Source organism: Sander lucioperca, chromosome 13, assembly GCF_008315115.2.
Source record: "Sander lucioperca isolate FBNREF2018 chromosome 13, SLUC_FBN_1.2, whole genome shotgun sequence".
Classification (NCBI taxonomy): Eukaryota; Metazoa; Chordata; class Actinopteri; order Perciformes; family Percidae; genus Sander; species Sander lucioperca.
The window spans coordinates 13,795,211-13,822,933 of NC_050185.1; the positions used below are offsets into that span (position 1 = coordinate 13,795,211).

The 27,723-nt window shown below is 43.1% G+C and overlaps 3 protein-coding genes across 4 annotated transcripts in view; 1 reads left to right on the plus strand and 2 right to left on the minus strand.

Annotated features, from left to right (window-relative positions):
• The window catches only part of chek1 (checkpoint kinase 1), a 6,759-nt gene extending 3,418 nt beyond the window's left edge, over nt 1–3,341 (plus strand). For both annotated transcript variants that reach the window (XM_031320220.2, XM_031320219.2), the window contains exons 8-14: nt 672–776; nt 872–955; nt 1,040–1,118; nt 1,207–1,375; nt 1,591–1,722; nt 1,971–2,072; nt 2,929–3,341. In XM_031320220.2, the coding sequence (XP_031176080.1) occupies nt 672–776; nt 872–955; nt 1,040–1,118; nt 1,207–1,375; nt 1,591–1,722; nt 1,971–2,072; nt 2,929–3,024 (767 nt within the window). In that variant the 3' untranslated portion in view covers nt 3,025–3,341. The remainder of the gene's footprint in view (nt 1–671; nt 777–871; nt 956–1,039; nt 1,119–1,206; nt 1,376–1,590; nt 1,723–1,970; nt 2,073–2,928) is intronic.
• Nucleotides 3,342–3,439: 98 nt separating this feature from the next.
• On the minus strand, nt 3,440–24,381 carry LOC116065023 (V-set and immunoglobulin domain-containing protein 10-like 2). Its single transcript, XM_035990979.1, has 12 exons — nt 24,170–24,381; nt 22,901–23,254; nt 13,252–13,527; nt 12,127–12,402; nt 7,911–8,195; nt 7,577–7,834; nt 7,200–7,490; nt 6,575–6,931; nt 4,858–4,980; nt 4,728–4,752; nt 4,495–4,595; nt 3,440–3,796 (listed from the first exon to the last, which is right to left on the minus strand). The coding sequence occupies exons 1-12, from the start codon at nt 24,237–24,239 to the stop codon at nt 3,651–3,653; spliced, it is 2,562 nt and encodes an 853-aa protein (XP_035846872.1). The 5' UTR covers nt 24,240–24,381; the 3' UTR covers nt 3,440–3,650.
• Nucleotides 13,754–15,755, minus strand: LOC118492997 (V-set and immunoglobulin domain-containing protein 10-like 2). Its single transcript, XM_035990934.1, has 4 exons — nt 15,180–15,755; nt 14,845–15,102; nt 14,469–14,759; nt 13,754–14,232 (listed from the first exon to the last, which is right to left on the minus strand). Exons 1-4 carry the CDS (start codon nt 15,532–15,534, stop codon nt 13,793–13,795), a joined length of 1,344 nt encoding a protein of 447 aa, XP_035846827.1. The 5' UTR covers nt 15,535–15,755; the 3' UTR covers nt 13,754–13,792.
• Nucleotides 24,382–27,723: the final 3,342 nt, after the last annotated feature.

Consider the following 27,723-nt stretch of genomic DNA (forward strand, 5'->3'; position numbering starts at 1 on the left):
CTATATGAAGGAAACAACTTAAAGGTGCTCTAAGCGATGTTGGGTGACGTTACTCCTTGTTGACGTTCAAAGTATTTTCAAACAAAACGAAGACTAGCTCGCTCCTCCCTCCTCCTCATCCCGTTCTCTCCCTTCTGTGCTTCAGCACACTAACATCCTTCTTGTCCGTTATTGGCTGAACACTGGAACACGGTTTGTGTATGTTTGCATGGTCCAGGTTGGACCACTTTGTTTTTGTTAGCGTGTGTGGACCCTAGGCTGTCTACAGAGACCGCGTTTTTTTACAGTGTGTTCAGGAGACATGCAGCTCGCAGATAGTGAGGAGATGTTTGCTGTATGTGACAAAAAATGTTGTAGCCTAAAAAACGCATGACATCGCTTAGAGTACCTTTAAGAAAACTTAAACATGTTTATTGAATTAGATATGTACATTATACAAAGAGCTGAACTATTTTAAAAATACAACAGTTATCGTTAACAACACTGACCATTTTTAACAATTCATATGTGATCTGAGCTTTGGAGAAAAATGTAACTCTGTAACACATGCTGATTTGTGACTGTCCTGAGATATTTCTTCTCTTTGCACTTTCAGGTTGTTGCAGCAGCATTGTCTGTATGCAGTGTGTGGAAACGTTTTGTCACTGTCTTTGTGTTGCTTCTTTTGTCAGAGTTGCCATGGGACCAGCCCAATGAGAGCTGTCAAGAGTATTCAGACTGGCTGCAAAAGAAGACATACCTACCGCCTTGGAAGAAAATACAACCAATGCCTCTTAGTAAGTCCCAAATTAAGACTTTAAGTATAGTTTAATAAAAAGAAATTACATTATCTCTGAGCTTTATTTAATTCACGTTCAACTTTTCTCTTCAGGTTTGTTGTCCAAATTACTGCTGCCCAGTCCAGATGCACGCATCACTATTGCAGACATACAGAAAGACCGCTGGTTTACTCAAGGCAAGTTGCAGTATCAGTATAAGACAATCAAATTAACTTTAACTTTAATGTTTCTGGACTGATGTTTGTCTGTGTTTTCTGCAGGTGTGAAGCAACCACCTCTAGGCTCAGGAGGAAACAAACTTCTTCGATCAGATGTGGGACTCATATCCCGGGCCAACAGGTCAGAGCTTTGTGTCTTTCTTATTTCAACTAAAATGTGTGTTTCTTTTTTTGCCATTAATCCTAAAACCATGTTCCTCCCTCCGCAGTGATGACAGGATGCAGTTTTCCAGCTCTCAGCCTGATTTTGCAGCAGGTGGCTGGGAAGCCATGTTGTTAATCGGCCAAAGCGATGGCCAAGTCAGCTTCTCTCAGCCGACCAAGCCGGAGCACATGTTGCTGGGTAGTCAGCTCTTGGGCACACCGGGAGCAAGTCAGGTAATTCACATACTCAGGGCTACATCAATTTGTAATTTCTTTATACAACATATCTCCCAATGTGTGTGAATTTTCCAGCAACACAGGCTTAGGGTCTGTTGTACAAAAGAGCAGGCATGATGTTTTTGTTTTCCTTCTGTTTTTCTATACAAAGAAAATGTATGTTTTATGAAATCCTACCTTAATGCTGACTTCTTCTCACTTTCTGTGTGTAGTCGCCGTGGCAGAGATTAGTGCGGAGAATGACACGTTTCTTTACCACTGTGAATGCCGATGTCTCCTTATCTGCCCTGAAAGACGCCTGTGAAGGCCTGTCACTTGGCTTCAAACTCACCTGCACCAAACAGGTACATCTGTGCTCAAGTGTACAGGATTCCAAACGTTACAGATACACTTAAATACACTCTGACTACTTATGGGTAAATAAAACCTCTTCTGCACCACGCAGCCAGGCTGCGCACACACACACACACACACACACACACACACACACACACACACACACACACACACACCAGGATTAACACACAAGCCCTATCCAGCTACTTCAAATCATAATACGCTTGAGTTTAATGAACCTCTCTCTGCCTTTTAGGTGATGGTGAGCACACTGGACAAACGCAATAACAAACTCATCTTCAAAGTCCACTTGCTAGAGATGAATCAGAGAGTACTGCTGGACTTCAGACTGTCTAAGGTCAGTTAAATGGTATATGTGGTGTTTCTAACAAGAATAATCAATTACCACATTAAAATTGAAAGTTTAATTGCCACTAAAACTCAAAATTTCCGACTGCCAACCAGTGCCTCACTAGAGCATCAGCGTTATGAATGGTCGCACTATCTATACCTTTATCAAATCACCTGAAAAAAAGGCTGCTACAGTATAACCATACAGACCCCTACACACATCAGACTGCTTGCTTGTAATTCAACATTTTTCCGTTCTTGGCTGAGATGGACGACATAGCGCTGCATACTGTAAATTAGCCAGCAGCTAGCGCCTTAATACCGACAAAACACCACAGTAGCCTATATTTCAGCCTGCGTGCAAGTTAAAAAAAAACAACACAATATTCAAATCCCAAAATTGAAAATCAAAAAAGCTACCTACCCAGCGAATGAATATTAGAATATTTGGATCCAGCCCTAATTGAGAGATGATAAAATGGCAACTAATGCCAAGGGACATTAGGTTTTTTTCAACCAGCAAAAATATACTTTTATACCTTTTTTTTTTTATATTATGTTTTTTGTCTACTGTGGGTCCATGTAGCCATGAAGATGCAGCAGGACAGTCTCCAAAACTGTTGAATCAATGATTTACCCATCAGTCCATATGACTTCATGTTTACACTTCTTGGTTCATATGTAAAATGTTTTAGTTTAAAGACAAAATGTAACAAAACTAAAAGACAACAATGTAATATTGATTTTTAAAAATATGTATTTTTTCCTTTGGTCCAAACCATGTGAAGTAAACTAAATTAGATAACAGTATAAACAACCTGGACCGGTAGAAGATAGATGTTGATGTGTTTCTGTTTTTCCAGGGTGACGGTCTGGAGTTTAAGCGTCTCTTTGTGAAAATAAAACAGAAGCTCGGTGACATCATCAGCACTCAGAAGATTTTACCCCCCATCACATGAGCTGTTCTATTGATATTTTAAATATATCCTGCTGTTCTCTTTGTGTGTCTGTGTGTCTGTCTGTCTGTGTGTGTGTCTGTCCTTTTTTGAAGTTAACCGGTTAAGTGTTAGGGACCAGGCAGGCAGACATTTTTAAAAAACTCGAGTTAAATCCTTACCTAAAGGAGTTCAGATTAGTGTTCGAAAGTCATGATTGTCAAAGTCAGGTACACATAGGGATTAGGCAAGTGTATTGTGTGATTTGTTCTGATTATGTTTGAAATGACACAGTCCAGACTCTTGAATAAATTATTAAAAGACCAACATTGTGAGCTAAATGTTCTGCTATAACTGATGCATATAATGAAGATGAACAAAAAAAAAAGAATAATTTTAGGGTTTAATATGAGCTGACTCCAATGTTCAGTATCCATGCAAATCCATTTATTGTTGGCTAAACAGTATACACACATAACAATGTAAAAATCAAAAGATCAAAGTTTTGTAGCAAAAAATATGCTTGTAAATGTAGTTGAGATCTAGGTCACATGCTACATACTGTAATAATTGTCCAAACTGTCAGCAAAACCTTTAATTCCAGGTAAAATTACAACCGAAGGAGTCCGTGATATAGCCTACATGTATGACTATGAGCCTGTAGCCTTGACGGTGATGGTGCTGCTGACAGGTTCATTGTCGTCTCCAGGGGGAGGGGCTTGGCTGGTGGCGGGGGTGGCACTCGCAGGTGAGGTGGTGAGGGGTGAAGCTGCCCGGGGTAAAGCCATGGTTGGACCTGGAAAAGACCAGCGACAAGGTTCAGCATCAGGTAGATGAGCAACAAGATTATTAGTTCTGCTGATGGTCGAAACCGACTGTTCATAAAATCTGATGAGCTCACAAGATGACTACATGATTTAAAATACTTTGAAAGCTATATGTGTTATTTTATTATAACTTGTTAATGTAAGATTGTATATGAGAGTCAAAAGAAACAACTTACACTGCTACCCTCCACACTTTTCATGGCAAACAAAAAATACTCTGATTTGAATCATTTGAGTCTAATATGGTTTTTCCACGAAAGTTAAATTACCTTGTTAAAAAAATCAGAAATTTAAATATTCATTACAAATTCATTGCCAAACTTCAGACTAATCAACCAAAATTGGAAACACCTGTGTTAGTGTGCTGCACCTTTTTATATTTAAAAAAAAAAAAAAATTAATTAATTATTAAATTTAATTTAAATAGCTCACGTTACTGTATTGTGAACACTTAACTTTATTTATTTTTTATGTGTTTTTTTTTTTTTTTGCGGGATGCATCCACCAAAACGAGAACATTTTGCAGAGCCACAGTCGCTGTGTCCGGAACTTAGCACCGCCTAACGTTTTTTTTTTCCCTCCTATCCCAGAATGTATCTGTGGTGTAGCCAGACCTTACTCCACAGTGCTGTGGTCTGGCAATGCGAGCAGTGTGGGTGCATCTTGCCTGGACTGGATGATCCACCAATCTCCTCTATTCCTCCCTCTGACCTGCCTTCCAATTCATCCTCTGGGAAGTTGATGTTTTCTCTTGACTGGCTATGCTGCCTGGACACACCAAATGAAAAAAAACAGTTTTAATAGCATGTCTGTAAACAGAATTGGCTGACAACATCATTAAACTGCACATTTTTCATTGCTGCTATTATACTGTATATAGAAAGTATTACAGATACTCACAAACCAAACAGCATGTCATGTAATCCTGGGAGAAGAAACACAGAACATTAATGCAACATAATTGTACAATGTTTTTTTGTTTTTTTTAAATCAAGTCATTAGGAACTTGGTGCTTGTGTATGGGACTCACGAGGATTGTTGTTGCGGTTGCGGATTATGAACACGAGCAGCAGCGCTGTTAGGAAGGCTGCAAAGAGCATCCCGCCTATAGCTGCTCCAATCACAGCAGGGTACACATTGTAGCGTGGTTCCGCTGCAACACATCACAGTTACACATTGCAAAATAGTACACCTCTAAGAAAACAGTTTCTGCACTTGATAAGTGTCTCACATCTTTTTCATATTTTCAGCTACCTTTAGTGGTTCTCAACCCATGTCAGCGTTGTTCTTGTACCGTGAAATGAACCAAATGTATGATTGTTTGTAAATGTTAGCTTCACTCTAAAAGCCAGAGTTCAAGAGTTTCTTCATACGTTTTGTTGACAAAATAATTATGTACAACAAGACTTACTTTTGAAAGAGGAAATAACACATTCTTTCATAATTGTAAGTTCAATACACTGTGTGGTTTTGCTGCTGCAGCCTTACTTGGTCTGGTATGACCAGTAGCTTATGGTGGCTAATGTTGGCAAACAATTAGGCAGATTGCTGTATGACATTACTGACATATGACATTTCATTACTCTCTTTCTTTCTTTACTTCTGTTCAGCAAAAGTTACCTGGGTTCCCTTTAAAGTCAACCCTGTTGAACTTAGCGTAGGTGTGCATTAACTGATGCATTGGCCATACAGGGGTTGAACTAACTGGCCTATCCTACCCTGACACCTAACCTACAAGCCATAAACAATCCCCCTGGTTGGCAGTCAAATCCTGATATACATGGTACGATTAACACAATTAATTTACAAGAAAAAGCACACAGGGCCAGTTAGAGGAAAGGTAAGGAGCAGGGCTGTTTCACTTACTGCCCGGTAGAGGGTGACAATTTTTCAGGACTCCCGCGGGTCACATGATTCTCGCAGGAGTCCCGTGGTACGGGAGTCAATTTCACTGTAATGTGTTCGGGACGGATAGAGCATAGAAATCAACGGGAGCGGGAAGGAGCTGGAGATTAAATTAAAAAATGACGCTGCAATGTGGTGGGTGCGCCCAAAGATTGCGAGGCATTTCATTTTAGAAAAGAGAACCACTTACAACTCACAATATGCTTGTTGATTGGGAATACCGTGACGTGCGGGAGTCTCGAAAAATTTTCACTACTGCTCTGCAGTGCTGCATTCACACAACATCAGAGCAGAGGAGCTGCTCTCACTCCCTCGGGTCATCGCTGCAGCTGTGCACAAACACACACACACACACAGTCTGATAACTTTATACAACATATGGAGCGGGACGGGATTCGGGAGTCTTTCGGAATTTTGCAGGACAGGATTTTTTTGGAGGGGCAGTCACGTGAACGGGATGTGACAGGAGTATTTTCGTGGGCTCGGGATGGGATGGGAGCGACAATTGATTCCCGTGTCACCCTCTACTGCCCGGCTGTCCAAACCCCCACGGCTCACGTGAAAATAGAATTGGCGCATATCTTGAGCGGAGAGCTGCTTCACGCACGCTTCTTGGACACACCGTGGCCAAGCATTGACTATTCATATAAGAACATCTCGGACCGTTGAAACATTCAAGTCCTTGCTTAAGACTCACTGGACGACGCACTTGGAACGCAGCGCAGACGCGCCTGTTGGAAATTAGGGGTAAGACATCCATAACTCAAGCCCCTGTCTTTGCTCAGTTCTCTGCCATAAATCCCGTATCTGACCATACTTTCCTCACTGTTCACTTATTATACCTGGAGTCTTTGCAGCAGAAGGATGTCCGACGGTGCGGTGGTTGACAGGCGTGATGCGGAACTTGTAGGTAACAGTTGGTATCAGTCTCCCTACTGTATAGATCCTGACTTCTGGGTCCTGGATGATATTAGAGTACCAGTCTGGTGGACTGATCCTCTCCTCCATCTCCTGCTTTGAATCATTGTTGCTGCCTCTCCTTCCTGGTCGCTCTGACACCCATATGTGCTGCAGGATGAAACCTGTCCATCCTCCTCCTCCTCCTTCGTTCTCTACCTGCCACTCCAGCCCCACCTCGTTACGCTGTCGGCTGTTGTACATCACTTTGACCAGGGTCACATTGGGTGGCATGGGGTACCCTGTTAAAGAGACAAATACAACCAGTAAATGTGTACCCCTGTACCTCCGTAATTTCATCTTTTTACATTTTGGTTTTGCGCAGGGCCTGCTGCTGTCCCTGGGTTCCAGCTCTCTGAAGGCTGCAGCTTCATATTTCTCATACAGATGTGGTATCAATCTTTTTATCTAACTCAGCAAGTAAGCAATTGTTTTTCCCAAAATGTCAAACTATTCTTTTCAAAAGCTCTGGTAGTAAGACAGCCGATATAGATAAAATCAAAAACTTACTCTTGATCACTAAAGTGACATTGATTTCAGTTCCTCCCACTGCGTTGGAAGTGGAGCACCTGTACTCGCCGCTGTCTTGAGTCTCATCTGTGTCTCTCACAGTCAGATTGGCCCATGCAGATGTTTGCAGCAGTGCGTACTTTGAGGTGTCTAGGACGCCCACACCCTGATTGTTAAACCAGGTGATTTCACTGACAGGAAGGTAGTTGGCTCTCAGGTTGCAGGTGAGCTGAACGTCACTCCCCTCGTATACAGACACAACTCTGCGCTGTGTCAGCAATACAGGAGCCTCTACAGGGGACAATGCATAAATTAATTTATATATATAGATATATTTGCTATTTTCTTGTCGGGTGTGTCTGACAATGTGCACTGACCCAGTGTGAGCCTGCAGGTTTTGGTTTGGACCAGAAGTGGATGCTTAGCATGGCAGGTGTAGGGTTTCCCGCTGCGGGCGGTGCCGTAGCGAAGGATCAGGATGTTGGAGTTTTCTTCTCCGCCTTTGGCCTGGCCATCTGGGCCCTCCCACCACACCAAGGCTTTCGGGGCCCCTCCATCCCAGGAGCAGGACAGCATCAGATACTGTTTATTGTTAGTCACATAGGCAAAACACTCCGGCTCTGCAGGGGGAATATCTAGTGGAGGGAAAGAGGTTTAAGTGATGTGTGATCACAATGAGCATAAAAAACTTCCTCTTTCTTTGTTTCTTACATGTGCGTGTGCTGCACTCTGTTGAATATTTAAGTGCCAGGTGGGAGCCCATGCAAGTAAACAAGCTGTTGGAGTTGAGGCCTTCAGATGGCAGCAAGACGGCAGTATTGGTCAGTGGATTTGTTTGCTGCCCTGTGCCAGCCTCATCTTGGCCCACTTGGTTCCCGAGTACGGTCCAGTGGAGAGAGGGGGAGGGTAATCCGCCGGGCCAAGAGCAGAGGAGTCTCAAAGCAGTATAATTCAGAGCTGCTTCAACAGAACAGGAGGGGGAGCCATCGGGTGGGTCTGCGGGGATAAGATACAGCGTAACGAGGCAGTAATGTGCAAAATGGGGGTTCTGTAAGGTCAGAAAGTGCATGTGGTGCTGCAGTGTTCAGGGTGTTTGGAATGAAACACCTTACCTAATTTATACGAGGAAAATGCTTTTCATCTATTCACTTGCAACTTTGAATGGATGGAATGGGATGAAGCTAGGTAACACTGATGAATGTCAAGTCAGTACAAAGCCTGTCTTCTCTAATGTGAAAGATGTGTATCTCTCTGGGGGAAACGTTTAGGTCAGACATGATCTGAGTTACTAGCAGAAATGTAAAAACAAAACAGGAGAGCAGAATGACAAGCAACACTTGCCATGGCTGTGACATCACAGCAAGGTACCTGCCAGAGAGTCCCATCAACCTCCCAGACGACCTGAACAGGAGAATAGGTCTACACCATGGATGTATTATAAGAGCTGGATGCAACGTTAATGGTGGAGCCCCGTTCATTCCTATGAGAGTTGCTCTGTTGTGCATCTGCCAAAAAGATTTCTAAGGTTCAGGGTTTACTTCCGTGACCACTGACTATGCACGGTAGTGTTTCTCCCATGATGCCTCGGGCTATGTGAACGAACAAAACGCGTTCTGGATCTGGTGACTGCACGTTCAGGAAATGCTGGTGGACTTCTACTGTAAAGGGCTGCATCTTATATTCTAATGATAAATCCATGGGCTGCATCCATGGAGCGCACCAGAACGACGCTCTGCCAATCTTTTATCCAAATGAGGACAAAAAAATATTCCTGGTTTGCATAATTCGGTTGCAATTCATATTTTTTTTAAGCGCGTGGCGATCCCATTCTCACTAAAGCATAGCCTATTTAATGCAAGAGAGACAATGTAAACAAAAGGAATGGTCAAAGTTGTAATTTTCACATTTAAGTTAACATTAGAACCGCCACAGCCCACAGCATTAATCATTGTGTCCGCAGCTGAATTGATACATTTGCATGATGACAGTACGGCGCATTGAGACAATAAATGCATTTGCATGCAGCGGCTGATCTACAGGGGGGCAAGGGGGGCAACTGCCCCCCCAACTGCAGGGTCTTGCCCCCCCTAACTTTGGTGTTCTTAAAACTGTATTTGTAAAAACAAACCGCCAAACTTCTCACAACATTGAAATAAACAATAAATAATTGTAAATGTTATCTTAGGCCCCTGGCCCTCAAATAGTTAGCTACGTCCCTGCATCAAACGTACAGAGAAGCGTTTACACAGCGAGTCTGATATATATATATACACAGCGAGTCTGATATATATATATATATATATATATATATAAATACTAAAAACTGGCATGTTTGAATCCATAACGTTTACAGAGGGTTGCCGCTTTGACAACGTTGCGTTACAACACACTGCACAGTGAGGAGATCGATCATTTTTATTTGATTAGCTAGGTAAGCCATAACATTACTATAAAATCCCCTTACAGTCACATATCACAGCAATGAGGCTGCACAAATTAAACCAGGTAAGATGCTTTTCTGTTGAACTGGGAATATAAAAATACAATTGGATTAAGTAGTCTACACATAACTGTGTGCATGTGATAACTCTTCTGATTTTATATTTATTTATTAGCTACATGGCCCTACAGTGTAATGTAATACAAGGATGACCAGAGATTTTCACATCTTGACTCTTGCAGGCCAGAATAGCTGGAGAGATTAGCTGAAGTCTAAAAATGAAAGGAAAGCTAAAAGTGGGGATATTGCCAGTTCTTGCAAAGAAAATTGAGAGAACCCAGCCCAAACTCCCAGCCCAAACCTTCTTCACTGGTATAACTATTTTCTTACAAACAGGGTTCAGTAAGTTAAAGTTAATACACTTTCCTCTCCTATTACAACAAACGGCACACCTCAGGGCTGTATCAGCTCACCCATACTATTTACAGTGTATACTGCAGACTGTACCACCAGTGTGCCCAACCAGTTTCTTTTGAAATATTCTGATGATTCTGTGCTCTGCTAAACTTAAAACTAAACTATACAATCAACTCAAAGTTTGCTCTAAGATCATTGGTCAACCTGTTGCACACTCCTTTCAAGCAATCCACAAGAAGAGCATGCTCAGACTTGCTAACAGCATCTCTTCTAACTTCATGCATGTTTTAAATTATGATTACCAACTTTTGCCTTCTAACAGGCGATTTAGAGTCACTTTGGTTAGATACAACAGGCTTAAGAACTCTTTTATACATCAGTCTATCCTGTTGCTAAACCAAAATCAGTTTGCTGCCAATTAAGATCTTGATCTGAGGATATTATGAAACATGTTTCTTTGCCATGGCTGTTGATATGTCTTCATCGTTGTACTTTATATGTAATTGTTGTCTTACTCTGTGTGTATTTTTCTTTTCATTTCTTCTTTTGAGCGGAGCTGCTCAGGGATGCAAAATGAATGTCAGTGTGAACTGACAATGAAGTTGTATCGTAGAAGTGCAAAGGAGGAAGAGAAGGAGGGAAATGAAGAAGAAGGCAGTAAACTGGAGAGACCAGGAGGGTCAGAGTAGGAGAAGACCACAGAAGTAGATGAAGAAATAAGTGAAGGAGGAAGGTAAGGAAAAAGAATTGAATGTGAGGGATGAAGAGGAGGCTGCAGATTAAGAAAGAGTGACAGTGACAGGGAGTGCAGTAACTGCAGTTACCCCTGGACAACATGGTATGTTTTTGTTCTCTTTCCATTTAAATTGCAGTACAGTAGCATAACATGTCACTCAGTAAAATAACATGTTTTCAGTTATTGGCTATTTTTGTTGTATATGTTATAGGGTTAGATATGTAAAGATTTATGAATGGGTCTAATTTTATCAGTAATTATGATCAAACAAAAATAAAACAAATGCCATGATAGACTAAAACTGTATAACTGCATTAGGTAATTCTATTTGCCACTCGTCTTTCTTTTTATATAAAAAATAATAGTTTAAAAGTATTTTTGTGTTTGTTTTTTTAAAGCCATTTACATACAGTATAGGGATTCCTGTGTACCGTCTTCCCATGCCACCCTGCCAAGACCGCTTGCCACCCCATGTAAATTTTTCTAGATCTGCCACTGTTTGCACGCCAATATTCACTCACATGCGAGTGATATGTCTCACCCAAGACACAACACGAATGTGCTTAGTGTGCTCGTACACAGCGGTAATGTCATTGAGGAAAAAAATCATTTTTCTGGGCTTTGGAAAACTTTAACAAAGATGAACAACTCATGGCTTAAAAATATACTATAGAAAGAGTCATAATTGCCCGTGTTTGCAGTTCAAGGTGTCCTGGCAGCAGTTTTACAGACGTCTCTTTTACAATGGTGGCCTATCAGGGAAATCCTTTCTGGGTCGCAGGTTTTTATTTTCGTTGCAAGACCGTGAGTGGCCACAAGACAAAATCAGCGGAGGGGCTGAGCACTGTATGTGGGAGCCTGGTCTACACCACTGCCACACTCTGCTGTGAGTGTGTGTGGAGGTGTACGGGGGTGGGAATGTGTGTGGGTGTGTATGAGTGCATTTGCATGCTTTTGGGTCTGTTTTAAAGTCTTAGTGTGTACAGGAAGCTTGAAAAATGAGAGATGAATAAGACTGAATGAAGTATGACTGTTTAAAACAGAAGAAGCAAAGGAGGTTTCTGCGTAACACTGAAAACAGGAGTTTAATTGAAAGTGAAAAGATCAGGAAGTTGTGTTCAGTGTTAATAATGCTGAAAAGGCGATAAGATCTGTGTTCTCTTCGTCTTGTGCTATAAATGCCAAATCTGAATTATCATCTCAGTCTTTTACACTCCTTGCTATTTGCAGCACCAAGACAGAAAAACACAGGTCAGGACTAGGTGGAGAGGTTCACAGAGGAGCAGGAGGACTGATGGCATGGTCTAAGGTCAGAGGTCACAGATCACACTCACAGTAGACAGTCAGGCTGATGGTTTTTTTGGAGCGGGTGTTGAGGTAGGTGTTCTGTGCCAAGCAGGCGTAGTCGCCAGTGTGCATGCGTAAGATCTTAGTGATGGTTAACTGCGGCCCGGTGTAGACCTGGGAGTTGTTGTAGAACCAGACATACTGACTGGCCGGGTTGGACTGGGCTTGACACAGTAAAGAGACAGTCTCTCTCTCCAGGGCTGAATATCCCCGCTCTGTTATACTGTACGGAGTCACATCTATCTGAGGGATATCCGGGCCAACTGCGGAGAAAAGACATGCACACACTCAAGATATGAAGGACACAGACATGTTACAAACACGACTAACAGGAGACACCTCCTGCTTCATTCTCTCTTCTCACATCATCTTTACAGTCTGCCTATAAGAGATCATGACCTCAGCGTCTGCAATGGTAGCTACAGCACGGTCTCCGTACCTCAAATTCAGACTTTTGGAGTTCAAATATTACCATGCACACTACAAGCAGGTTTGATAATGTTGTTAGGTGATGACTTATCAAAGTTATCATTCAACCCATGGCACATGGTTACATTTTCTCTGAGTGTGACAAATGCTGAGATTGTTACCTAATGCTTTTCTGTAATTTCTGTCATATCTATAATGTTACAATATAATTTCATGTTAAACGTGGCCAGAGCTTTAAATAATGAAGTAAACATATTTCAGAGAAATCCCTGTGAGCAAAAACCTCAGATTTCCCAATGTTCTTAACGCTCTGCTTTCAAGGTTTTTTTCTACTCTCGGCTTGGTGTCACATAACACCTATGTTTGGTCCTCCGGAACGCAGCACAGACGCGCCCGGTGACAAATAGGGGTGAGGCTGAATACAGGTGCAGCAGCAGCCATGGGCAGTATGAGAAAAATAAAGTGTTTTTTGAACATTAAAGCATGTAATCAAACATGTTCTTGTAGAATCACAAAATACAAGTTTGAATCTGAAAACAGTATATAATAGGTCTGTTGCCATGGTTGTATGGCATTTGAGGGTTTGTATTATACAAAGTAGAAATAAAATGGATTTATCTATGGTTTATTTATTTTTTTATTTGACCAGACCCAAATCCTACCCCAAACTCCCAAATACTCACAGATGGTGTCTAGCCATAACCGGTTAGAGCTCTCGCTGTTGACGGTGTTGCTGGCCACACAGCGGTACCAGCCGGTGTGGTTGCGGTTGACATTGGTCACGTTGATAATGCTGGTGTTTCCCTGTGCAAAGGCTGAGATGTTGCCGCTGCGGGTCTCGTACTGCCACACATACTGGATAGGTCCAGTGCCATTTTCCAGATTGCAGCGCATCCACATTGTAGATCCCTCCACCGGAGATACATCACTCATCAGTAGGTAAGGCTTACTGACGGGAACTGTCTTCATGACTAGGTCAAAACACATGTAGGTATGTTTACGGACTCTGAGGAACATGTTCTTAATCTGCTTTTACAGGAAGACTCCCCACACACACACACACACACACACACACACACACACACACACACACACACACACAGACACACACACACACACACACACACACACACACACACACAATAATAAATAATCACATAACTCACCTGTCACCTGTCATTTTTCTCCTGCATGTATTTTCATCATCTGTTTGTTAAGACATCCCTAACTCAAGCCCCTGTCTTTGCTCAGTTCTCTGCCATAAATCCCGTATCTGACCATACTTTCCTCACTCTGTTCACTTATTATACCTGGAGTCTTTGCAGCAGAAGGATGTCCGACGGTGCGGTGGTTGACAGGCGTGATGCGGAACTGATAGGTAACGGTCGGTGTCAGTCTCCCTACTGTATAGATCCTGACTTCTGGGCCCTGGATGATATTAGAGTACCAGTCTGGTGGACTGATCCTCTCCTCCATCTCCTGCTTTGAAACATTGTTGCTGCCTCTCCTTCCTGGTTGCTCTGACACCCATATATGCTGCAGGATGAAACCTGTCCATCCTCCTCCTCCTTCATTCTCTACCTGCCACTCCAGCTCCACCTCGTTACGCTGTCGGCTGTTGTACATCACTTTGACCAGGGTCACATTGGGTGGCATGGGGTACCCTGTTAAAGAGACAAATAAAACCAGTAAATACTCATGTGTACCCCTGTTACACCACAATTCTTTTAACATTTTGGTTTTGCGCAGGGCCTGCTGCTGTCCCTGGGTTCCAGCTCTCTGATGGCTGCAGCTTCATATTTTCCGTACAGTTCGCAAACGTTTTTCCCAAAATGTCAAATTAGTCCTTTGAAAAGCTCTAGCAGTAAGACAACCAATATAGATAAAATATAAAACTTACTCTTGATCACTAAAGTGACATTGATTTCAGTTCCTCCCACTGCATTGGAAGCGAAGCATCTGTACTCGCCGCTGTCTTGAGTCTCATCTGTGTCTCTCACAGTCAGATTGGCCCATGCAGATGTTTGCAGCAGTGCGTACTTTGAGGTGTCTAGGACGCCCACACCCTGATTGTTAAACCAGGTGATTTCACTGACAGGAAGGTAGTTGGCTCTCAGGTTGCAGGTGAGCTGAACGTCACTCCCCTCGTATACAGACACAACTCTGCGCTGTGTCAGCAATACAGGAGCCTCTACAGGGGACAATGCATAAATAAATTGATTAACGAAATATATTTGCTATTTTCTTGTCGGGTTTGTCTGACAATGTGCACTGACCCAGTGTGAGCCTGCAGGTTTTGGTTTGGACCAGAAGTGGATGCTTAGCATGGCAGGTGTAGGGTTTCCCGCTGCGGGCGGTGCCGTAGCGAAGGATCAGGATGTTGGAGTTTTCTTCTCCGCCTTTGGCCTGGCCATCTGGGCCCTCCCACCACACCAAGGCTTTCGGGGCCCCTCCATCCCAGGAGCAGGACAGCATCAGATACTGTTTATTGTTAGTCACATAGGCAAAACACTCCGGCTCTGCAGGGGGAATATCTAGTGGAGGGAAAGAGGTTTAAGTGATGTGTGATCACAATGAGCATAAAAAAACGTCCTCTTTCTTTGTTTCTTACATGTGCGTGTGCTGCACTCTGTTGAATATTTAAGTGCCAGGTGGGAGCCCATGCAAGTAAACAAGCTGTTGGAGTTGAGGCCTTCAGATGGCAGCAAGACGGCAGTATTGGTCAGTGGATTTGTTTGCTGCCCTGTGCCAGCCTCATCTTGGCCCACTTGATTCATGAGTCCGGTCCAGTGGAGAGAGGGGGAGGGTAATCCGCCGGGCCAAGAGCAGAGGAGTCTCAAAGCAGTATAATTCAGAGCTGCCTCCACAGAACAGGAGGGGGAGCCATCAGGTGGGTCTGCGGGGATAAGATTCAGCGTAACGAGGCAAAATGTGCCCGTGTGTTCAGGGTGTTGGCAATAAAACATCTTAATTTATAGGAAGAAAATTAGATACCTATTCACTTACAACTTTTTCTTAGGATAAAGCTAGGTAACACAGATGAATGTCAAGTCAGTACAAAGCCTGTCTTCTCTAATGTGAAAGATGTGTACAAAAAGGAAATGCTCTCTATCTCTCTTGAGGGATGAGTTGTTTTAGGTCAGACACATGATCTGAGTAACAAGCAGAAATGCATAAACTCAGCAAAAACAAAACAGTATGACAACAAATAATGACGTGCGTGCGTGCAAGCTTTTTGGTCTGTTTTGAAGTCTTAAGCCCTATTCGCACGGGATTAGTATCATCTAGGGACCTCGTGTGATTTAGAAATTGCCCCACCACATCTGCGTTTCGTGGGGCGCATTCACAGGGGATAAGCGAAGCCTGCTTTTACTTGAATTTACAGAAATATCTGTACCCCATGAGTTGGCTACCCGGAGGCGCTCGGAGGACGGCCAGGGAGAGGCCACCGCACCACACTTGGGTCGGGGTTACGTATCTTTTTGGCCCAGGCCCAGTAGAGGTTACATGGGGCACATACCCTATCCCCGTCCCGGCGGCACCCACACAGCATCACCGTCAGCCCTTGGACAAAGCCGCGGGGAGTGCATGTGTAACCCATATGACCTTGGGCTAATGGAATATATGTATATGTATATAGTGGTGATTAATGGGTGAATTGGATCACTGTGTGCATGCATGTGGACAAGTTGCTGGAGAATGCATGTGGGTATGTGGGTTTGAGGCGTTGTCCAGTCGCGGTGAGCGGGCGGGGTGATTGACATGTCCGTTTGGGCCAATCGGGCGCGGGTAGGAATGATGGCACGGCCTACCGTTCGGAGCTAAAGAAAAAGAGCTGCGGGAGAGAGACTAGCGTGAGGAGAGATAACATGAGTTTACAGAGAAATCCTGCCGTTTTATTGTCAAGAGCTTGAGAAGTTACATATATTGGTGTTAGATTTTGCAGACATCTTGACGGTTAGTCGGTTCTTTGCATCCGTGGGGCCTCGGTGGAACTTGACTGCTTTGCTATTGAATCTGTTGGGCAAAAGAAAAAGAAAAAAAACGCGCCGGGAGTTTCCTCCGTGTTATCTTTCTTCAACTAGTTCGACAAGCAAGGTAAAACACCTACATTGTGAATTAGGATACATTATCAAGTGTTGTTCGCTATATTTCTTCCGTGAAAGAGTGCATATGTTTAGTAAGTTTATTTTTATTTCGCTAGTTGTGGAAATCTCAGTTGTGCTGGGTACCGCCATTTTGGGTGTGCCCAGGCTGCTACACAGAATCGGTGAGAATGTTGATTTAATGAGATTTTAATTTATAATGTTATTAACACAGCACTTTTGTATATTGTGTATTTCTTTTGAAAATGTGAATTTGTGTACATTGTAAAGCAGCTAGTTTTACATTGTTCATTATAATGCTGTTATTTACCAATTATGGTAAATAACATTGAAATTAATAGTTTGACATAATTGATACTTATGATATTTCTCTGACTCTAGACTATTGACAGGTCAGGTTTTTTTTTTTTGTATGTTTTGTTCTTTTCTGGTGAAGTTGTGTCACCCAGGATTGATGGCGAGCCTTCCCCCACAGGAGTCTGGAAGAGTTTTGAGTCTGTTCATGTACACTGCTTCCGCCGGTGCGGTAGGACAGCTTTTGCACACATTCATTTCTGTACACCTGGACTGAAACATACACTGGTCTTACCAGCTCAATTATCTTGAGACTGTACTGTACTTGGTTATACAGGGGTATATGATTGTGATTTCAATGAATGTTTGTATATATATATATATATATATTTTTTTCCATAGTAACTTGAACATTGAACTGTGAACCTGAAGTGTAGTGTGACAGGTTAGAAAGGTGCACCTAAAGAATTAGAAAACAAAGGACTGTAGGATCTTTATTTGCCAAAATTGTGAATCTTGGCATTCAAGCTGTTGTTCTTGTCAAATTGTATGTTGTATGTGGATCCATTTACCATTTCTTTATATAAAAAAAAGCCGGCATTGTTCAACTTCAAAACACCATTGTCTGAGTATCTCTGTGCTCCAGTAGTCAAACCTAAGATTCTTCTGGGCCCATAGTCATAGAAAGTGAGTATCTGTTACACATGGACTCGGGGACGGAGGACTCTGGTCGGGCAGTGGTCCAGACTTGGTTGGCCATGAAAGGCGTCGTCCGCAGCCCCCCGCGATCCCATATCCGTCTTCGCAAGAGGGATGAAAAGGCGCACAGGAAACAAAAACCTTGAACAAATTACTGTATACAATCCCGCCAAATCACAGACGTGTCGATTCGCACGGGACTAATATTATCACAGGACCACGGTACTCAGTGAAATATGGTAGGTCATTTGCGGGGGAATTTTTACTTCACAAATTACAGACATGGCCCATTCGCACGGGATTAAGATCACAGACAACCTCCGTAATTGTAATGAATTAAAACAGAAGAGGCAAAGGAGGTTTCTGCGTAACACTGAAAACAGGAGAGGGTTAATTAAAAGTGAAAAGGAAGTTGTGTTTGAGTAGGATGTTCAGTGTTAATAATGATGAAAATCAAAGGCGATAAGAGGTCACAGATCACACTCACAGTAGACGGTCAGGCTGATGTTTATTTTGGAGCGGGTGTTGAGGTAGGTGTTCTGTGCCGAGCAGGTGTAGTCGCCAGTGTTCATACGTAGGATATTAGTGATGGTTAACAGTGGCCCGGTGTAGACCTGGGAGTTGTTGTAGAACCAGACATACTGACTGGCCGGGTTGGACTGGGCTTGACACAGTAAAGAGACAGTCTCTCTCTCCAGGGCTGAATATCCCCGCTCTGTTATACTGTACGGAGTCACGTCTATCTGAGGGATATCCGGGCCAACTGCGGAGAAAAGACATGCACACACTCAAGATATGAAGGACACGGACATGTTACAAACACGACTAACAGGAGACACCTCCTGCTTCATTCTCTCTTCTCACATCATCTTTACAGTCTGCCTATAAGAGATCATGACCTCAGCGTCCGCAATGGTAGCTACAGCATTGTCTCTGTACCTTAAATTTAGACCACTGGAATTCAAGTATTAACATATACAGTACAAGCAGGTTTGATAATGTTGTTAGGTGATGACTCAAAATTATCATTCACCGCATGGCACGGGATTAAGATCACAGACAACCTCTGTAATTCCATCCATCCATCTTTGTCCGCTTATCCGGGGTCGGGTCGCGGGGGCAGCAGCTCCAGCAGAGGACCCCAAACTTCCCTTTCCCGAGCCACATTAACCAGCTCTGACTGGGGGATCCCAAGGTGTTCCCAGGCCAGGTTGGAGATATAATACCTCAACCTAGTCATGGGTCTTCCTTGAGGCCTCCTCCCAGCTGGACGTGCCTGGAACACCTCCCTAGGGAGGCGCCCAGAGGGCATCCTTACCAGATGCCCAAACCACCTCAACTGGCTCCTTTCGACACAAAGGAGCAGCGGCTCTACTCCAAGCTCCTCACGGATGACTGTGCTTCTCACCCTATCTCTAAGGGAGAGGCCAGCCACCCTCCTGAGGAAACCCATTTCGGCTGCTTGTACCCTGGATCTCGTTCTTTCGGTCATGACCCAGCCTTCATGACCACAGGTGAGGGTAGGAACGAAAACTGACCAGTAGATCGAGAGCTTTGCCTTCTGGTTCAACTCTCTTTTCGTCACAACGGTGCGATAAATTGAATGTAATACCACTCCCACTGTGCCAATTCTCCGACCAATCTCCCGTTCCATTGTTCCCTCACTCGCGAACAAGACCCCAAGGTATTTGAACTCCTTCACTTGGGGTAAGGACTCATTCCCTACCTGGAGTAGGCATTCCATCGGTTTCCTGCTGAGAACCATGGCCTCAGATTTAGAGGTGCTGATCCTCATCCCTTCGGTACCCTGCAACTGCCTCTGGTGTCCTCTGGGATAACATACCCCGGAAAGACTCTTCAGTCGGATAGCTTCCCAGACCACCGTTGTCAACCACGGTGTTCGTGGGTTACCGCTCTTGAGGTACCCAGGACCCTAAGACCACAGCTCCCCGCCGCAGCTTCAGCAATGGAAACCTTGAACATTGTCCACTCGGGTTCAATGCCCCCAGCCTCCACAGGGATGCACGAAAAGCTCAGCCTGAGGTGTGAGTTGAAAGTCTGTCGGACAGGGCCTCCTCCAGACATTCCCAATTTACCCGCACTACCCGTTTAGGCTTACCAGGTCTGTCCAGAGTCTTCCCCCACCCCCTTACCCAACTCACCACCAGATGGTGATCGGTTGACAGCTCCGCCCCTCTCTTCACCCGAGTGTCCAACACATACGGCCTCAGATCAGCTGAAACGATTATAAAATCAATCATTGACCTTTGGCCTAGGGTGCTCTGGTACCAAGTGCACTTATGAGCATCCCTATGGTCGAACATGGTGTTCGTTATAGACAATCCATGACTAGCACAGAAGTCCAACAACGAACAACCACTCGGGTTTAGATCAGGTAGGCCGTTCCTGGAGTACCCCACTGGAGCCCCATGCAGGACTCCATTCAAAGTCTCCAAGAAGGCCGAATACTCCGAACTTTTGTTTGGTGCATATGCACAAACAACAGTCAGAGTTTTCCCCCCACAACCTGCAGGTGTAGGGAGGCGACCCTCTCGTCCACCGGGGTAAACTCCAACGTAGCGGCGCTCAGCCGGGGGCTTGTGAGTATCCCCAGACCCGCCCGGTGCCTCATACCCTGGGCAACTCTGAAGAAGAAAAGAGTCCAACCCCTATCCAGGAGTATAGTTCCAGAACCAAGACTGTGTGTAGAGGTAAGCCCCATCAGATCTAATTGTTAGCGCTCCACTTCCCACAGTTCCGGCTCCTTCTCCCACAGAGAGGTGACATTCCACGTCCCCAGAGCCAGCCTCTGCTGCCCGGGTCTGGTCCGTCGAGGTCCCTGACCTTTACTGCCACCCGTGTGGCAGCGCACCCGACCCCAGCGGTTCCTCCCACATGTGGTGGGCACATGGGATGGAGAGGGAGGTGCCAAGTCGTGGCAAACCCGTCCACCAGACGCTCGTTGACAAGCCCTCCATCTGGGCCTGGCTCCAGACGGGGGCCCCGGGCTTCCTCCGGGAAAACGAGGGCTTCCTCATTTTCTCATAGGGTTTTTGAACCATTCTTTGTCTGGCTCTCACCTGAGACCACTTTGCCATGTGAGACCCTACCAGGAGCACCAAGCTCCAGACAACATAGCCCTCAGGTTCATAGGGACACACAAACCTCTCCACCACGATAAGGTGATGGTTCCCCGGAAAGGCTCCTCCGTAATTATAATTAACTAAAACAGATGAGGCAAAGGAGGTTTCTGCGTAACACTGAAAACAGGAGAGGGTTAATTAAAAGTGAAAAGGAAGTTGTGTTTGAGTAGGATGTTCAGTGTTAATAATGATAAAAATCAAAGGCGATAAGAGGTCACAGATCACACTCACAGTAGACAGTCAGGCTGATGGTTTTTTTGGAGCGGGTGTTGAGGTAGGTGTTCTGTGCCGAGCAGGTGTAGTCGCCAGTGTGCATGCGTAAGATCTTAGTGATGGTTAACTGCGGCCCGGTGTAGACCTGGGAGTTGTTGTAGAACCAGACGTACTGACTGGCCGGGTTGGACTGGGCTTGACACAGTAAAGAGACAGTCTCTCTCTCCAGGGCTGAATACTGCTCTGTTATGCTGTATGGAGTCATGTCTATCTGAGGGATATCCGGGCCAACTGCGGAGAAAGACATGCACACACTCAAGATATGAAGGACACGGACATGTTACAAATACGACTAACAGGAGACACCTCCTGCTTCATTCTCTCTTCTCACATCATCTTTACAGTCTGCCTATAAGAGATCATGACCTCAGCGTCTGCAATGGTAGCTACAGCACTGTCTCCGTACCTCAAATTCAGACCACTGGAATTCAAGTATTAACATATACAGTACAAGCAGGTTTGATAATGTTAGGTGATGACTCAAAGTTATCATTCATCACATGGCACGAGATTAAGTTCACAGACAACCTCCATAATTATAATGAATTAAAACAGAAGAGGCAAAAAAGGTTTCTGCGTAACACTGAAAACAGGAGAGAGTTAATTAAAAGTGAAAAGGAAGTTGTGTTTGAGTAGGATGTTTAGTGTTAATAATGACGAAAATCAAAGGCGATAAGAGGTCACAGCTCACACTCACAGTAGACAGTCAGGCTGATGGTTTTTTTGGAGCGGGTGTTGAGGTAGGTGTTCTCTGCCGAGCAGGTGTAGTCGCCGGTGTGCATGCGTAGGATCTTAGTGATGTTTAACTGCGGCCCGGTGTAGACCTGGGAGTTGTTGTAGAACCAGACATACTGACTGGCCGGGTTGGACTGGGCTTGACACAGTAAAGAGACAGTCTCTCTCTCCAGGGCTGAATATCCCCGCTCTGTTATACTGTACGGAGTCACGTCTATCTGAGGGATATCCGGGCCAACTGAGGAGAAAAGACATGCACACACTCAAGATATGAAAGACACAGACATGTTACGAACACAACTAACAGGAGACACCTCCTGCTTCATTCTCTCTTCTCACATCAACTTTACAGTCTGCCTATAAGAGATCATGAGCTCAGCGTCCGTACCTCAAATTTAGACCACTGGAATTCAAGTATTAACATATATAGTACAAGCAGGTTTGATAATGTTGTTAGGTGATGACTCAAAGTTATCATTCATTGCATGACACATGGTTACATTTTCTCTGAGTGTGACAAATGCTAAAGCTGCATGTCCTCACAATTTATTGATTACTCACACACCAAATGCCAAAGAAGGAAAGTAAAAGATATAAAAGCATAAAAAGATACACCCAAACTCCCAAATACTCACAGATGGTGTCCAGCCATAACCAGTTAGAGCTCTCGCTGTTGACGGCGTTGCTGGCCACACAGCGGTACCAGCCGGTGTGGTTGCGATTGATGTTGGTCACGTTGATAATGTTGGTGTTTCCCTGTGCAAAGGCTGAGATGTTGCCGCTTGAGGTCTCATACTGCCACACATACTGGATAGGTCCAGTGCCATTTTCCAGATTGCAGCGCATCCACATTGTAGATCCCTCCACCGGAGATACATCACTCATCAGTAGGTAAGGTTTACTGACGGGAACTGTATTAAAGACAAAGTCACACAGTTAGGTACGTTTACGATCTCTGAAGAACATTGTTCTTCATCTGCTTTCATATGAAGAGACCCCCCCCCATTCCACACAAGCACACACACCCTTAGCTACGCCCCTGCCTGATGAAGGTAAGTGTTTCAGAGTGCAGGTAGTCTTACCTCTGACAGTGAGGTGCACATAGTAGTAGAAGACTTTGGGCTCCTGTTCCATGTCATAGAAAGCCTGGCAGGTGAACAGGCCGTGTGCAGCCAGAGGCAGGTTTTCGATGCTCACAGCTGCACTGTTCGAGATGACCGTGAGCTGTCCAAGCATCTGGGCCAGCTGCTGGATCCTTTGTCCTTTCCCCAAATCATACACCACAGCTCTTATAGCTTCAGTTCCAGGCATGGTGAAGCTCCATATGTACATGTCAGGTAAGGTGGGACCGCATTCCAGGATCACCGCTTTGCCCACCACTCCATACACACTGGTGTCCTGGTACACCACCTCCCATTTGGGATTGATCTCCACCGCTGAAGGAGGGAGAGGAAACACTGACATGCAAGCAAACGTGTGTGTGTGTGTGTGTGTGTGTGTGTGTGTGTGTGTGTGTGTGTGTGTGTGTGTGTGTGAGTGAAAGAAAAGGAGATGGTGGTGTTGTGTGCCCTGCCAGTGTTCAGTTACAGGATTGATTACACTGTTAAGTTTCAGACACACTAATAGTTCAATAAGGGATTCCAAAACAGATAATGAATTAGTCAAATTATTCTCCCAGCCCCGTTCAATTTGTCAACCATCTTTGGCTTTCTTAGCCATTCTCATTCTCTGTTAACTCTAAATTCACAGTTTCAGTGAGCTGTTCCACTGTTATGCATTACATTAGAAGAAAACTCTTCACACACTGTAAAACAAAACATTTCAAAACATCTTCTATTTCAATTTTAGCTCATAATTAGAGGCTGATAAATTGGCCAGGCCAATATGTCCATTGATATCAGCTCATGGCAGACATATTGGTATTAGTGTATGTGTTAAGGACCAATAAATGCAGTACAGAAACGGTAATGACACCATTTTTTTTTTTTCACCAAACAGCGCTGACAATTTTTATATTTTAACTGTAAAATTTCCCACTGTGTAGAAATCATGGTTACAAATTTGTGTAATATGTGATACAGTTTTGTTTGTTTTTATATACATTCATAACAAAGAATATTGTCAATATATTGTTATGAAACTATCAACCTCCAATAGCAAGTATTTGTTTTGCTATAATCCCAATCTTAAATTCGAACAGAATTACAGATTCTACTGAAAGTCTATAAATGATGAAGAATTTTTGTCTTAATATGTTCATCAAACATTCAAATTATGTTATATGGAAAACCAATTTCTAACTGCAATTCAGATAATTGCAAATTAATCTAAAGACATTGGAAAACCCTTACCATATGTGATAAAGGTGACCAGGTTGGTAGGTAGAAATAAAAAGACCAGCCCTAGCAGTTGGGCCACCATGGTATCATGATGATCCTGAGTCCAACCACCACTTTACTCCAAAAAATGTAGCAGAGATGATAAAAAGGTCAAGCTCGGACTACACAAACTGCTTGTTAATGGCTTCCCTAAACTGATTTGAGCTAAATTATTTTCCTTTCTCTCTATCCCTCTATCCTTTTTTCTTTCTCCTGCAGGGTTAGAATAACATGGTGATACTGTGCTCATCAATTATATAAGATAGACGCATGAGTGGATAGATTAGCCTTCCACATACACACATGCAATATGAGCACACCTGACTATGAACACTGAACATAACATTCCTTCACACAGGTCTTTCATGTTTATCTGCACTTAAATCTTTTTTTCATATTCATTGTGAGCACATTTTTACATTTTCACCCTGTTCAAACTGTGGTGTTGTGTGTGACAAAAAGTGGGAATGCTGATGATTACTTCATACAGTTATAAACAGTCATCTTTTCTTCCAGTATTACGGTGGGTTCACCCAAGAAATGAGGGGTTACAAGTGGTTTATAGTTACAAGTGGTCTTGGATCTTATTTTGTCCTTTGTTTCAGTACAAGTTTAGAGACAAAAAGATCTTATAGACTACACAAACAACAAAAGGCTATATTTCCCTCTATTTCTAGTCACATTGGGCGACTTGTAAATGAAAAATGTAAAATAGATTTAGAAATCTGGCATCTTTCAGCAGTGGTTTGTGTTTCCTCCCAGCGACATGCTCTGACCACGACACTCTGCAGGGCAACATTTAAAGATCTAAAGTTGCTGGACCTGCACATACACAATTCCATCATACTCATCTATTCATATTTAGTGTTTTTAAAGACTCCTAATGTGAGTGATGTGTTTATAAAAGAGAACAACTGTTGAGGAACTGTTAAGTGGAGCCATAAGTATGTAATATGAAGCCTGCATCATGAATGAAAGCAGGATAGAGATCAGTTTTCCTCACTTTGTAGAGACAGAAATGCAGCAGAGTCTAAACAGACACTGAGTCAGCCACATATCAATAAGGGCTTAGTTTATCAACCATATTCAAAATAACCGCAATAGAGTGAAATTACATAAATATGAATATAATAATAGGTTTGAATAAGAGGATGTAGTCATAATATTTCTCTTAAGTTTATCACACTGGAATGCAGTGTGAAGTCCTTTTTATATTCAGATTTAATTCACTTTAATGGCACAACATGCTGTATGCATGCAACTAATATTTTAAATAGGAATGTCATGTTTGTTCTTTGTATTTATATATAAGCCTTTTTAAAGTTTTCTGAAGTTCAATGACTTTTACCCTTTGAGAAATAGCTTAACATATAAAACCTTTCATCATAGTGATTTTTTTTATGTAACTTGCCCTACTTCAGATCCGCTTGAGCATCAAATGTATATGAAATAGTTTGTATTCCACTGTAACAGTTTTTTCTTACTAGTTTCTTTGCTCAACATTTTTGAATCAGAGGAGCTGAACTATTGTAAAAAAATAAAATAAAGATACAACAATTATCGTACACCTGACAACACTGACCATTTTCAGGAATTCATACATGATCTGAGCTTTCTACATGTGTGGAGAAAATGTAACATGCTAATTTGCAACTGTTCTGAGATATTTCTTCTCTTTGCGCTTTCAGGTATACATGTGTGGGAACATTTCATCACTTGTCTTTGTGTTGCTTCTTTTGTCAGTTGCCATGGGACCAGCCCAGTGAGAGCTGTCAAGAGTATTCAGACTGGCTTCAAAAGAAGACATACCTCCCTCCTTGTAAGAAAATATAACCAATGCCTCTTAATAAGTCCCAAATTTCAATCAATTTGTAATTTCTTTATATAATATATCTCACAATGTCTGTCAATTTTCTAGCAACACAGGCTCAGGGTGTTATGGTTTTGTACATTTTCTGTTTTTTTTTTTGCATTATTCTGTATATTTCTGTTCCCTGTTGTGTCGTATCTTGTTGTGTCAAGTCTCTGTGTTTAGTTTATCTCATGTTTCCTGTCTGTTGTTCTGGTTTCCTGTTTTATTTTGATAGTCTGTTTTCTGTCTTGTCTTATCTAGCTTTACTTTGTGTTTTCCCGCCTGTGTGATTGTCTGATGTGCTCCACCTGTTCCCCAGCCCTGGTGTCACCTGTCTAGCGTCTTCTCGTTACCTAGTTTATTTAGCCCCTGTGTTTCTTTTCTCTGGTGTCAGATTGTTTTGTGTCTTTTTGTATTCCGTTGTGTCCTGTCCCTGTAAGTTTGCTCCTTTTGTTTCCTGCCCGAGTTGCCGTCAGCCTGTGTTTTTCCTGTTGCTTTTGTATTTTTCTCTGAGTTTCTTTGTGTGGTTTTTCCAGCCTCTGAGCTGCTGTTTTTTGTTAACCAATAAATCCCTGAACTCAAGCCATCTCCTGCCTGCCTCTCCCTGCATTTGGGTCCACTATTCCTCACTCTTCACTACACAGGGTCTGTTTTACAGAAGAGCAGCCATGATTTTCTTTTGTTTCTGTTCTGTTTTTCTATACAAAGAAAATGTATGTTTTATGAAATCCTACCTTAAAGGTGCTCTAAGCAATGTCACGCGTTTTTTAGGCTACAATATTTTTTGTCCCGTACAGCAAACATCTCCTCACTATCCACTAGCTGCCTGATGTCAATATGCATCTTTCCTTATAACCCAAGTATAAATATTGGTGGAAGACATGGTGTGTCTTTCAGCGATGTTTATCTAAAGGACAAGGTTTTCAAACTGTGGTTGTGACACACAGCTTAAGGAGGTCGTTTCCAGTTTCCAAAATGTCAGTTTTTTTATGCATTTCAGTACTTTTACTTTTAATACTTTAAGTACATTTTCCCGATGATACTTACTTTTACTTAAGTAACATTTACAATGCAGTACTTTTACTTGTAACAGAGTATTTTTATAGTGTGGTATTAGTACATTTACTATTTTCATGTAATTTGCATGCATTTTCATTTGTCTAGAAAGTACTTATCTATCAAAAAGTGAGTTAAAACAATGGTTGAGCATATGACCCACTGATGAAAACGCTTGTATTTGCTGCTTTGTTAAGTAATACAATCTGAATGTCGGTGGTCATTTTCCCGCCCTAAATGTAAATGGAGCGCTCAGTTAGTGACGCTTCTTACGTCAGTTAGCAGGGGTTGGTTTCCTCTGTCTGCCCCAGGTGGAGTTTGTCTCTGCTGTTTATGCTGCGTTCTATTGTACTCAGAAATTGGGATCGGGAGCATACAAGTCCCTACCGCTGACTTAAAATGGCGGATCAACAGACAGAGAATAAAAGGCCGTTCAACTTTGAGTCCAAATAAAAATAAACTAAATAAACTCCCACACCCACAAGAGGACCAAGCTGATGCTGGCTGAGATCACATGTCAACTTTTGCCATTGTCTGCGCTGTCGGTCTGACATTATGTATGCAGCTCAGGTGGGACACCTGGGGCTCAGTCTGTACTCCCTGTATTGAACCACCCTCT